Source organism: Plectropomus leopardus, chromosome 23 (genome assembly GCF_026936395.1).
Source record: "Plectropomus leopardus strain MGB_pleo_1.0 chromosome 23, ASM2693639v1, whole genome shotgun sequence".
Classification (NCBI taxonomy): Eukaryota; Metazoa; Chordata; class Actinopteri; order Perciformes; family Serranidae; genus Plectropomus; species Plectropomus leopardus.
In genome coordinates this window covers 21,309,491-21,322,697 of record NC_142198.1, presented here as the reverse complement: position 1 = coordinate 21,322,697, position 13,207 = coordinate 21,309,491, and the positions used below count along the sequence as shown (strand labels likewise).

The 13,207-nt window shown below is 36.8% G+C and overlaps 1 protein-coding gene across 5 annotated transcripts in view; it reads left to right on the top strand.

Annotated features, from left to right (window-relative positions):
• Positions 1–13,207, top strand: part of dysf (dysferlin, limb girdle muscular dystrophy 2B (autosomal recessive)) — a 100,152-nt gene that overhangs the window by 16,699 nt on the left and 70,246 nt on the right. For 3 of the 5 annotated variants that reach the window (XM_088073872.1, XM_088073869.1, XM_088073870.1), the window contains exons 5-29: positions 106–229; positions 315–571; positions 937–1,065; positions 1,157–1,219; positions 1,534–1,584; positions 1,758–1,788; positions 2,475–2,590; positions 2,977–3,103; positions 3,905–4,008; positions 4,098–4,166; positions 4,261–4,304; positions 4,736–4,818; positions 6,611–6,643; positions 6,908–7,023; positions 7,755–7,868; positions 7,959–8,136; positions 8,280–8,404; positions 9,219–9,325; positions 9,452–9,647; positions 10,072–10,218; positions 10,296–10,427; positions 10,685–10,851; positions 11,535–11,649; positions 11,829–11,934; positions 12,251–12,393. In XM_088073872.1, the coding sequence (XP_087929998.1) occupies positions 106–229; positions 315–571; positions 937–1,065; positions 1,157–1,219; positions 1,534–1,584; positions 1,758–1,788; positions 2,475–2,590; positions 2,977–3,103; positions 3,905–4,008; positions 4,098–4,166; positions 4,261–4,304; positions 4,736–4,818; positions 6,611–6,643; positions 6,908–7,023; positions 7,755–7,868; positions 7,959–8,136; positions 8,280–8,404; positions 9,219–9,325; positions 9,452–9,647; positions 10,072–10,218; positions 10,296–10,427; positions 10,685–10,851; positions 11,535–11,649; positions 11,829–11,934; positions 12,251–12,393 (2,877 nt within the window). The remainder of the gene's footprint in view (positions 1–105; positions 230–314; positions 572–936; positions 1,066–1,156; positions 1,220–1,533; positions 1,585–1,757; positions 1,789–2,474; positions 2,591–2,976; positions 3,104–3,904; positions 4,009–4,097; positions 4,167–4,260; positions 4,305–4,735; positions 4,819–6,610; positions 6,644–6,907; positions 7,024–7,754; positions 7,869–7,958; positions 8,137–8,279; positions 8,405–9,218; positions 9,326–9,451; positions 9,648–10,071; positions 10,219–10,295; positions 10,428–10,684; positions 10,852–11,534; positions 11,650–11,828; positions 11,935–12,250; positions 12,394–13,207) is intronic. The other 2 variants (XM_088073871.1, XM_088073873.1) reach the window with 1 other exon arrangement.

Below are 13,207 nucleotides of genomic sequence, written 5' to 3'. Positions count from 1 at the left end.
AAATTTAGTGGATTCCCAGTGTTACCGTCATGTTTTCTCCCCTCATAAATCTGTTTTTTACCCGCACTGATTGAACTACCATCGTGCTGTCTGTGTCTCCTTCAGGCCACGCTGACCCTGCAGGTTTCCTACATCCCTCCTCCAGGAGCCGCTCCAATCTTTCAGCCTCCTCCTCTGCCCGAGGCTCTGCCCCACAACAACCCCGGCGTGGAGCTGGACACCGTCACAAGTAATAAAATCTGTCTTTACTGAATCTGTCCGTCCTGCTGAGTGTTTGTCCCCCGTGTGTCATTCTGTCTTTGACCCTCTGTCAGTGATCTCTCTGGACACTCTGGGCGAGGAGGACACAGAGAGTATGATGATGATGGAGCAGACAGAGGACCAGGGGCCCGACGACGGACGCTCCATGGTCATCGCCGGCCCTCAGGGGCCCACGGGCCAGGAGTCCCCCACCACCCAGACGCCTAAACGCGCCCCACCGTCCTACAACACCCACGGAGGTCTGAGGAAGAGGAGGAGAGGAGCCAGCAGTCAGCCCAAACCGCTGCCCAACAAGCCACAGGACTTACAGGTGTGTTTAACCCTTTAACAGCTGTTTTTGGGGCTGCATTAAGATGCTTTTCATGAGCGTTTAAACCTTTGAAATCTAAAAATAAAATGATTTCTCTTAAAAAAAAAACAGGATAAAAACGGTAACAAAATTAGCTGAGGGGGCATTAAATATCAAAAAATGGGGGAAATTGTCCATAAATAAATAAATGTATTATCGTCTTAATTACACATTAAAATTATGTTCAAGATTTTTTTAAAAACTTTTTTTCTTTTTTTACTTCTTCAGTCCAGGACTTCGTCGTCTGGATGTGCACGCTTTTGTGAATTTTTTAAAAGAAAATTAACACGCGTTATTGCTCGTACTTTCTTCCTCTTCCTGTCCAGGTTCGTGTGCGAGTCATCGAGGGCCGACAGTTGCCGGGTATCAACATCAAACCTGTCGTCAAGGTAACGGTAGCCGGACAGACCAAAAGGACCCGAATCAGAAAAGGCAACAACCCGTTCTTTGATGAGGTAAAAAAAAATAAAAAATAAAAATGAAAGTGTCAGCCTGTGATTCAAATGTTAAATACTTTATAAACGTCGAGTGTTTGTCTTTGAACAGACGTTCTTCCTGAACTTCTTCGAGACTCCGTCAGACCTGTTTGATGAACCCATTTTCATCACTGTGAGTCTGAATTTTTAAAAGATTTTAATAAATTTTCACTGTAAGTTTCTTTTCGAGGACCTTTCTCTTATTTAAAAAGGGAAAATAATTAAATGACAATAGATAAATAAATGGAATAAATAAATAAATAGATATTAAATTTAAAAAAAAAACAATGAGATAAAATAAGTGTAGAAAATACAGAAAAAGGCAAAGAAAAAATACTTATAAATATAAATATCGGATCAAAACAAATACTTGTAGACGATTGGTAAGTTATACTACAGTGTGTTTGCACGTTTCTTTTTTTAATCCGTGTCTCTACCTGCCGACAGGTGTGCGACTCTCGCTCGCTCAGAACTGACGCTGTGATCGGAGAGTTCAAGGTAAACTGACATCTCGGCTGTTTTAACCACCAAAGAAATATAAAGTACCTCATGCAGGACTCAGACTGTGAGGGAAGAAGTATTCACATCCTTTACTGAAGTAAAAAATACTGTAAAAATACTCCTACAAGTTAACGTCCTGCAGTCAAAACCTTCTGGCATATTTTTCACAGGTGGATGTGGGCACCGTCTACCACGAACACAGTGAGTGCACATTTAACGAGATGTGCGCGTTTTTGTTGATTTTGTACTGTTGTATTTGTTTGAACCAGGGAGCAGGTCGCAGTCAGACTGCCAAATGAATTTAATTCATGAGTGATTCTTCAACTAGAAAAACAAAAAACACTTTTTAAATGTATTTATTAATAATATAAATGACTTAAATTTGATAAAACATGACCTTTTATGTGTAGTTTTTGCTATGTTCCTTTCAGGAAAAAAAACACTTTTTTATTTTAATTCATTTATTTATTTAATTTTTAATTTGATTTTTTTTTTTAAATGGCCTTTTATGTGTGGTTTTTGCTATGTAACTTTCAGGAAAAAAAACTTTTTCATATTTATTTATTTATTTATTATTATTATTATTATTATTTTAATAAAAAGTGGCTTTTTATGTGTTTTTGCCTTGTCCCTGTCAGAAAAAAACACTTTATTTTTATTTTTTTATTAAGGTAATTACATTTATTTTATAAAAAGTTTCCTTTATGTGGAGTTTTCGGTATATTTCCCTTGTCTCTCCCTGAGTCGGATTTTGGACATTTAACCCTAAAATTCAATAATCTGACATTGACAAATAAAAATCAGCCATCTTAATGAAATGAATCATGTTTTGTAAGGGTTGTTAGTGTTTTGTCCCTGAAGAGTTTTACCTCGTCCCCTTTTTTTAGGACACTGCTTCTTGAGGAAGTGGCTGCTGCTGTGCGACCCTGACGACCTCTCTGCCGGGGTCAGAGGTTACCTGAAGGTCAGCCTGATGGTTTTGGCAGCTGGAGACGAGCCACCGGTGAGTTGCACAAACATTTAACATTTATTTCTATTAAAATTTTAAATGAGACGTGGAGAATAAAGTGATTTTGATTAAAATCTTTTTTTAATTTTTATTTTTTTAGTTTCTGGCTATGACACATGGCGAAATTGTAGAGATTGATAAAAGTATAAAGTAGCATAGAAGGTAAACACTTAACCTGTAAAAACTATTAAAGTAATCCTTTAAAATACAGGCAAAATAAAATAATTTTAATAAATAACGATGCTGTAAATAAGCCCATTTTAACTTCACTACATGCATAATGCAGGTGTTTAGTGATGCATTAACATACTGTGTGTGTATTTGTATGTGTGAATTTGTATTTATGTGTATGTATGTGTGTGTGTGTGTGTGTTTTCCAGGCCGATAAACGCGAGTGTGTGGAGGATAAAGAAGATATAGAAGGAAACCTGCTGAGGCCGGCCGGTTTGTCTCTGAGAGGAGCCACTTTCACTCTGAGGATCTTCAGAGCTGAAGATCTGCCACAAAGTGAGTCTGGAACATAAATACAACAAATACACAAGTACAAATACAAAAAGACAAGCTTTTACAACGCTTTCCTTCAGAATTTACGTTTTATGTTACTCTATACTTCTACTCCGCTAAATTTTAGAGTACATAGTGCTGGTCTTTTGGCAGTGAGAAAGCAATCTGTCACCTTTTAACAGGATTTCAGGTATTTACAAAATAACCTTCATATATGTGCTCATTTCGATGGAAATAGGGTAATAAAGTTACAAAAATAACTATAAAAATATAAAAAAAACTCGTAGTGCCGTACTAGTAATTTACCCAGTAATATACTAAGTATCCGAAATTAGCTCCACATTGATGAATGCCAATAAAAAATGCTCTTACACGTATTTGTATGCCATTATGTTGCTGAGTGAAACCTGTGAAAATTGGTTAAATTTCTTTCAAAAATGTAAGAAATTAGGAAAAAATGTTTTTAAATAAATAAAATTACCTTTAAAAAACAAAAGAAAGAAAAAAAATCTAATAATTCTACATAAAGTTTTACATTTTTTCCTAGTTTTTGATCATCTAAACTTGACCAATTTTCGGATCATTTTCTTGTCACCTTCTACTATTTTTTTTTCTTGCCAGGTGGCTCAGTGCATTTTTCCAGATGTGTTTTGCAAGAAAATCAAACAATTTTCACAGATTTAATATCATGGCAATGCATTCAATGAACAAATTTGAACATTTGACTCTGTCAGAGGCACCAAAACTTTTATTCATCTGTTTTAAAACAATAACTTTATATATTTCTGCCTTCTCTGTCTGCAGTGGACGACGCCTTCATGGACGGGATGAAGCAGATTCTCGGCTTCGACAGCAACAGGAAGAACCTGGTGGATCCTCTGGTGGAGATCCACTTTGCCGGCAAAACTGTGCGTCTCTTGACCCAAAGATTTTTACCCCAAATCTAAAATTAAATACAAAACACAGCCATATAAGGCGCTCTTTTTCTTATTTTTAGGTCTGCACTAAGATCCTTGAGAAAAATGCTAATCCACAGTGGAACCAAAGTCTGAGCATGCCCATCAGGGTGAGACACAAACAAACAAATACTATTATTATTATGATTATTATTGTTATTGTTATTGTTATTTAACGGTGTGTGCTTCATTTTTTCCTCTCAGTTTCCCTCCATGTGTGAGAAAATGAGGATCAGAATTCTGGACTGGTGAATCCTCATTTATATATAATTTTACTTTTACATTTAGTTTTTGTTAAAGTCATCAGAATATAGAGAATTTTGCATGAAGCGTACAGGTTTAATGTCACTTTTCTCACTTCTTTTTTATTCAGTTATTCTAAGTATATTTATAAATGTAACCAAAAAGAAATAGGACACTTCAAATAAAAAATAAGAAAAACAAAAGGACAAAACCATATACAAGTATTTACATATATACATATAAACGTAGGGGTATTGACCAAAATATAAAACAAAAATTACAAATATTCAAATGTTTGGATGTAATGTTCAATTTTGAAGTTTTTTTTTAGTTATTGTATTTTGTGGTTTCTTTTGAATCAGTCTACATTTATAAATGTAATATTTATTTTCAAAAGAAAATAAATTCAAAATAAATTTCCCTTTTCTCACTTTAGGGACAGAGCCAGTCACAATGATGTCATCGGCACCACCCACCTCTGCATGTCGAAGGTCTCCGCCCCCGGCGGAGAGATCGACGGTGAGTAACCAAACTGGTCTGAACCGGACTGGACCAGTTTGGTTTGGGCAGGAACTGGCTGCCTTAGACTGGCATGTTTACATTTAACTGGTCCTGTCTGGTTTGGTTTGGTCTGTTTCAGGTCCATTTATGTTTTAAATAACATTAAAAAGCTACTGTATTGTCCTGAAAAAAGCCAATAAGAAGTATCTACGGTGTTTTCTAGCGAGTGTATGGTTTTTAAAATTTGCCTCAAAGTCATGGAAAAGTTTGGAAATTTCTTAGTGAAAATGTGTGTGAGGTAAAAAGGGTCGGTGGTTCGATCCTTGGCTCCTAAAGTTTACATTTGCCCACATTTAGAAGTGTCCTTGGGCAAGATATTGAACCCAAAATGTGTGAGTGTGTGTGTGAATGTTTAACTGATGAGCAGGTGACACCTTGCACGGTAGCCTCTGCCAGCAGTGTGTGAATGTGTGTGTGAATGTGTGTGTGAATGTGTGTGTGGATGTGTGTGTGAAGGTGTGTGTGAATGGGTGAATGGTGCTTGTGTTGTTAAGTGCTTTTAATGGTCCCTAAGACTATAAAAGCACTTTATATAAATGCAGTTTTACTTACTATTTAGCATCTGTGTTGATTTAATTCTAGAAATCTCTCAAATTAGCAGACGGGTCCGGCGTTTGCGAACATGACAAAGCATGGATGTTTTGGGGTTTTTCATGCATGCAGACTAACGTGGAAATGTTTGAACACTGACATTGCTCGAGTTTCCGGTCCTTGGAGTGCCTCGCTGTTTTCTTGCCCTTGTCCTTGACGACATGCATGACTTTTTCTAACAAGCGCCACATCCTCTTTGTCTTTGTTTGAAAACATCGTCAGCATCTGAAAGTTTAATGTCACCGTACAGAATAAGATTTTTTTCCAAGCATACAAGTCAAAATGGGTCTTTAATTTGGTAATATTACTGTAAAATATACCAAAATATTTGATTTAATTAAATGTCCAACACTAAAAAGAAAGAATAATAGTCCGAAAATTAACAAAAAGGTGCAACATGTAGCATGTTTTAAATCAAATTTAAAAGACCACAATATTTTTTAAGACCCTAAAAGGTGTTTATTCTATGTTTTTTTTTTTTTATAATTTTCTATAATATAATTTTAAACATAAAATTATTATAAATATGTTTTCTACCCATTATTTAAAACAAAATTTTAGCTAATGCTCTCATTAAATTCTACTAAATTCTTCATGGACAAATTTTGTCATTGCTTTTCCCCCCATGTTATCAGAAAGAACCAATTACTGGTACTAGTATTGTTTTGAGAATTTTTTTTTTTAACTTTTTTTAGTTAAGTTAACAAAACCAATATCATACTATATATATATATATATATATATATATATATATATATAAACATATATAAATATATATATATATATATATAAACATAAATAAATATGCATGTTAATATTTTTGAATTTCCTTCCTGCAGAGAAAAATCATGTAACAACAAATTAAAAATACATTAACTATATATAAATAAATATAAATAAATAAAAAATATATTTTTAACTTTTTTTCAATTTTTCTCATTGGTTTAAAATTTCACTTACTCAAGTAATTTACTTAAAACGAGCAAAGTGACTTTTTTGGCGTCAGTGCTTCGTTTTGAGTGATGTTTTTGAAACGAGCGACTTTGCTTCGAGTGTTCAGGTTTGGTGGTTTAGTGCATCTGTTTGGGTTTGAGTGGTGTTCAAAGACGTCCGTTTCCTTTCTGTCTGACTGAACCATCCTTCCTCTCCACGCATTCAGATGACGTGACTCCACGGAGCGTCCCCTCTGGCAGTACGTCCTCCATCCTCTCTACAACACTTTTGTTTTCTGTGAAACAGTCCAGCTGTTTCACTTTGTTGTTGTGATGTATAATTTCTTCTCCTTTCCACTCATAACTGTTTTTTCCATCTCGGCTTAATTCTGATCAAACTCTCTGAATCTATTTAGTCGAGTGTTCGTAATTCATCAATCAGTCTGTGATGTCTTTATTTTTCATAGTTGGACCTTCTGCCCTGTTTTTGATTAAATCTTTTTGTCTGTTTTGTGTCGTTCCAGTTGACGACAGTCTCGGTTTCCTGCCGACGTTCGGCCCGTGTTTCGTCAATCTGTACGGCAGCCTAAGAGAGTTCACCGCCTTCAGCGATCCGCACGAAGCGCTCAACCTCGGAAAAGTAACATTGAGTTTCACTTCCAAACACAATCGGTCATCACCTTAAAGTAACGGCAGAAAATAATGTAATAAAGCCATTTAGAACTGGATTTTGAGCTGCAAGCATTGTTGGGATAAAATGCTTGACATCTGCATGTTTTTATTTTTTGTATTTTAAGTAACTTCCATACTCAGATTTATATGTACCAATATATCACCCAAAGACACATTTTACTATTAAAAAGGCAAATCCTCACCACTGAGAAGCTTTAACAAATTTATGTTTGGCTTCTTTGCTTTAAAAAACGACTTTAATTTATCAATTGTCAAAATAATTCCAGCTGCTGATGATAAGATCTTCAAAACCTCTTAGAGAGTAGAAGCAGTTAGTGATTTTTGGGTATTTACACTTAATTTTTGGTAATTATTAATGTTTTGAAGCGATTGTGGCCCTGGGGCTCAAAAAACTGTAACATTTCAGAAAACACTATAACATTCCCCAAAACTTAACATTTTCTAAAATAAAATCAGTCCTTAAAAAACAAAATAACAAAAAGTTTTCAGAAAACAAAAAATTCCAAAACACCACAACATATCCCAAAAGTGTTTTGGTAAACGTTTAAGTGTTTTCTGAAATGTTAAAGTGTTTTTAGAAAAAGTGTTTTGAGCCTCAGGGCCACCATCCAAAAACGCTTTGCCATTTCAGTCAATTTTGCACCTTTAAATCTATATGTCTTCTCTTCTGTCTGTCAGGGGGAGGGAGTTGCTTACAGAGGTCGAGTTTTACTGGAACTAACCACAAAACTGGCGGACAAGCCGGAGCAGAAAACCGAAGACATCCCGTCAGATGACCTGCTGGTGGTGGAGGTGACAGAAAAAGACAAATATAAACGCTCAAATACCACGAAGAAATGTATCATCCAACTTTCTTTCTCCGTTTTCGTCTCCGTCCAACAGAAATTTCTCAGGAAGAGGAAGTTCTCGCTCTTCGTAGCGTTTTACTCGGCCTCGCTCCTCCAGGACGTAGACGACGCCATCCAGTTCGAGGTCAGCATCGGTAACTACGGCAACAAGTTCGACTACACCTGCCTCCCTCTGGCCTCCACCACCCAGTTCAGCCGGGCGGTGTTTGACGGTAGGTCGGGGTGTAAATGGTGCCGAGTAGTCCAGGTGAAATCAGTCGCTTCATCAAAATGTGCTGTATCATCTGTGTGTGTGTGTGTGTGTGTGTGTGTGTGTGTGTGTGTGTGTGTGTGTGTTTGTTTGTTTGTTTTGCAGGTTGCCACTACTACTACCTCCCCTGGGGAAACGTGAAGCCGGTGGTGGTTCTGTCCTCAGAGTGGGAGGATGTCAAACCGAGGATCGAGGCTCTCAACATGCTGCTGGCCGTCATCGAGAGACTGGTGGGTGCTGCTGCGTCTGTCTGTGTGCTAAAAGACATATTTCAGATTTAATCCCGAAAAATGAGAAAATGTTTACAGTGTCTGTGTAGAACAGGAATGCTCAACTTTTCAAGGATTTTAGGACTTTTCCAGAATTTTGGTATTTTTCTTGGATTTCTGGACATTTCTAGTTTTTTAGGATGTTGATGAATGAAGATGAAGATTTTAGGACATTTCTAGGATTTTGGGCAATTTCAAGGATTTGAGCATGTTTCTAGAATTTAAGGAAATTTCTAGGATTTTAGGACATTTTTAGATTTTTTAAGACGTTTCTAGGATTTCGGGATATTTCTCAGATTTTTAGGACATTTCTAGGACTTAAGCACTTTTAGGACATTTTTAGCACTTTAGGACATTTCTAAGATTTTTAGGACATGTCTTTAATTTTTAGGACATTTGTAGGATTTCAGGACATTTTTAGATTTTTTAAGACGTTTCAAGGATTTCAGGACAATGGTAGGATTTTAGGATGTTTCTAAGATTTTTAGGACATTTCTAGGGTTTTAGCACATTTAGGACATTTCTTAATTTTTTAGGACATTTCTAGGATTTTAGGACTTTAGGGCTTAGCCAGGGCCTCTGTTGTGGGAGTCAAAAACTGGCACTAATTTGAAAAACAAGCTCTATCTTGATATTTTATGCACTCTGCCACCTTATGTAATAGAAAATAAACAATTCCCAGTGTGAATGGCTTTGTTTTTATTGTGAACTGGGGGTCGCCTGCAAGTATCACTGGTACAGAGGACTCACCGTCCGAACACGTGTGTCCCTTCAGGAGGAGAACCTGCAGCGGGTGCAGCTGGAGGTGAAGACGGGCAGTGATCTGGAGGAGGTGGAGCTCCGAGTGGTCGAGCTGCTGGATCAGGTCATCACAGACTGCAGGTAAACACTCTGAAATGTTACGTCGACTAATCATAAATATCACATTTTCATTCATAAAAATAATAATAATGCTGTATTTCTGCTCATTTCTTTCCGTCTTTTTCTCGCGCCTGCCTGTCTGTCCAGCGAGGAGCTGCCGTCTCTGGACCAGTGGCAGTGTGCGACCCCTCTGGACCGCTCCCTGAGGCACATCCGAACCCTCCACCTGCAGCAGATTGTGGCGGCGGCGGAGGCTCTGAAGCACGGACCCGCCACCGATCTCTCCACGGTGCTGGAGCAGGCGGAGGACTGGGCCAGCAGGCTGAGGACGATGGCGGAGGAGGTGAGCATTTTAATATGTTAGTCATGAATTATTGGTGTGTAATCCTCTGGATGGTCGTCACGCACCATTTTAATGCCAGCAACTTAAGTAAAAGAAGAAGAAGGAGAGGCAGTTGGAAAACAAACCATATTTCCTGCAGAAATTAAAATATAATAATTATATTAAAATAAATAAGAATTAATAAATACATTTGAAAAAGCAGCATAAGTTAGAAAAAATATATTATCTTCTGAAATAAAAAATATAAATATAATAAACAACAATAACTAATATTATTAATAATAGTAATATCCTAAAAATAACAATAATAATGATATTAAAAAATAAATACATTTTTAAAAAAATTATGAAAAAAATAAAATCCACCTCTGCAGACCTCAGTCACATGTTTTCTCTGTCTTTGTCCTCTTTGTCTCTCGTCCAGCCTCAGAACAGCCTCCCAGACATCGTGATCTGGATGCTGCAGGGCGACCGCAGGGTGGCGTACCACCGCATCCCGGCGCACACCGTCATCTTCTCGCAGCAGCACTGCGGCAAACACTGCGGACAGCTGCAGACTGTCTTCCTCAAGGTACACACACAGAGAAACACAAATTTTGTCCTTTTTTTATGATAAAGTTTTACCGACCTGCTGTGTGTGTCGTTCAGAACCCGCAGAGCAGCGGCGGAGAGGCCAAACTTCCCGGTCAGCTGAGGGTCAAAGTCTGGTTTGGATTGGCTGCTGATGTCAAACACTTCAATCAGTACGCTGAAGGAAAACTGTCCGTTTTTGCTGAAACGGTAAGAAACGGAGGAGTAAAGATGCCGTTATAATAGAAAAATAAATAAATGGAATTATAAAGAAAGAAATGCAGATATAGAAGCCTCAGTAAGCAAATAAAAATGCAAATTATTGAAAATGAATTTTGAAAATTGTTATTTATTTGACTGAAACATCAACTTTATTTTTCAGGCCTGCGATCATTAAAAAGATGCTATAATTTGATAAAGAGGCCTCACGTGCACGTTTAAGTGTTTTTCTCTCGATTTTTCTGCAGTATGAGAATCAGACGCGGCTCGCCCTGGTGGGCAGCTGGGGAACGACAGGTCTGACCTACCCAAAGTTCAGCGACGTCACCGGGAGAGTCAAACTGCCCAAAGAGAGCTTCAGACCGTCGCCGGGCTGGAGCTGGGCTGGAGAGTGGTACATCAGCCCCGAGAAGACGTGAGTGTGTGTTTGTCCCACACTGTGTGTCTCTGAGAGAAGCTGCTGATGGTGTTTTTATTATTTTTAAAAAAGTGCACCTTGTGGCTTTTTGAACTGATAATTAGAGACAGTATTGCACTTTTAGGGTGCAGTTTTTCCCCCATTATAATTCACATGTACCCATTAAATACTGGCAAGAAAACACTGAATATTTTATTTTATTTTGTTTTATTTATATTTGTTTATTTCATTTAATTTATTTTATTTTGTTTCATTTATATTTGTTTATTTAATTTATTTTATTTTATTTTATTTTTTGTTTATTTTATTTTTTTTTTTTTTTTTTTATTTTATTTTATTTTATTTTATTATTCCTCCAGTCACTGTTTTACTCGTGCTGTTTTTCAGTTTAAATTCCATATTTTTATCCATCACTGCATTTAAATATGTTATTTGTCTGAGCTTCTGTTGATGCCGTTGTCTTTTTCAGTTGTTTCTACTTCTGGCTTCACTGATTCAAACTGTATTTTTTTTTTGGCATTTCATGGGTCAGATAATTTTCTGTATTTTCCAACGCAATAATTTTGCATTTGCTCGTTTGTGAATGAATAAGATTCGCTCGTCGGTGAACGCAGTGAGATTTTAATGTCATTTTTGCAAAGTATTCATGTGTATTTGCACTGTGATGATTAACCCTTTAGACTGCTGTTTGACGTGGACGCCGGTCACATGACCTTCACAGAAGAGGTGTTTGAAAACCAGATGAGGTTACCGGGCGGACAGTGGATCGGGATGCCGGAGGGTTACACTGACGTGGTGCGTGTGCGTGTGTGTGTGCGTGTGCGTGTGTGTGTGTGTGTGTGTAAATATTGTAAAAATGTGTGTGTTTCTGCACCTTTTAAAGTCACAGTCTTCATTGTAGATCTATAATAATAATAATAATAGTGTGTGTGTGTGTGTGTGTGTGTGTGTGTGTGTGTGTGTGACGGTGTCAGAATGGGGAGAAGGCGGTGCCGAAGGACGAGGTGGAGTGTCCTCCAGGTTGGGTTTGGGAGGAGGTGGAGTGGAGCGAAGATCTCAACAGGGCTGTGGATGATCAAGGTACACACACACACACACACACACACACACACACACACACACACACACACACACTTTATTCTCCTTATATACTTATACTTCTATTTCACTTCATTTTGGAGGGAAATATTGTACTTCACTACATTTATGTAACAGCTATTGCTATTGTTATTTTTTATAACATATGTATATATTTAAAACATATATTTTATAAAAGAAATTATAAACTTTTACAAAAAGCAAAATTGTTCTGTTTTGATGATTGAGAAAAAATGTCAGTCTTGTGATTGGTAGTTTTAGATAGTTTAATAAGTACTGACATTTCCTCCTCCGCCAGGCTGGGAGTACGGCATCACCATCCCTCCGGACCGCCGTCCAAAGTCGTGGGTCCCCGCAGAGAAGATGTACCACACCAACCGGAGACGGCGATGGATTCGGATGAGACGGCGAGACCAGCAGAAGATGGAGGCGCTCAGAAAGGTAAAGAGAGACAGACATTTGAGGCGTTTCTGCCTTTTTTTTTTGTATGATTATAGACTGTGAATGTGAGAGGAGAGAGACAAATCAGGGGAGCTTATACAGGTTTCAGAGGGTTAAATATATATGCGTATTTATTTGTTTATTTATTTAACCCTTTGAAGCCTCAGCAAATTAGTTTGATTTCTTTCAAAAACATGGAGAGAAAACAGTGAGGAATTTAACAAGAAATGGCCAAAAATTACCAAAATTAAATTAAAATGTGCTGAAACTTTATTTATTTTATATATATATATATATGTATATATATATATATATATAAAAATAATATTTTTCTCTTAAAAAATTAAATATTGAGTTACTACCATTAGAAATATCTGAACATTTTTCTAAAGGACTTTAAATCTTCAAGGGGTCAATAATCTGTAATGTGAGCAGTCGAAGTTTCCTCTTGTAGCCACTAGGTGGCGGTCTGGTTGCATTAAAAAAGCACAAGAAACACAGACGTTCATTACTGAGGTCACTTTTGGGGAAATGACAGAGACTTATATCCATTTCCTGATGATTTTTTATCCTTTTTCGGGTTAATTGATGGCACATACATACGATGTCAGACAGAGGAGAGATTTGTCAAACACATAAATATTACACATTGCCATTATTCTTCTGTGATTTTATTATTCTAATTATTTTAAAAACAGTTACTTTTATATTATTTTTTAATTTTATTTATTTACATTTCTTATTTATTCTTTTATGAAAATTCAATTTTTAATTTAGAAATTTATTTTGATTTTTTTTTACACAGTCATGAAAT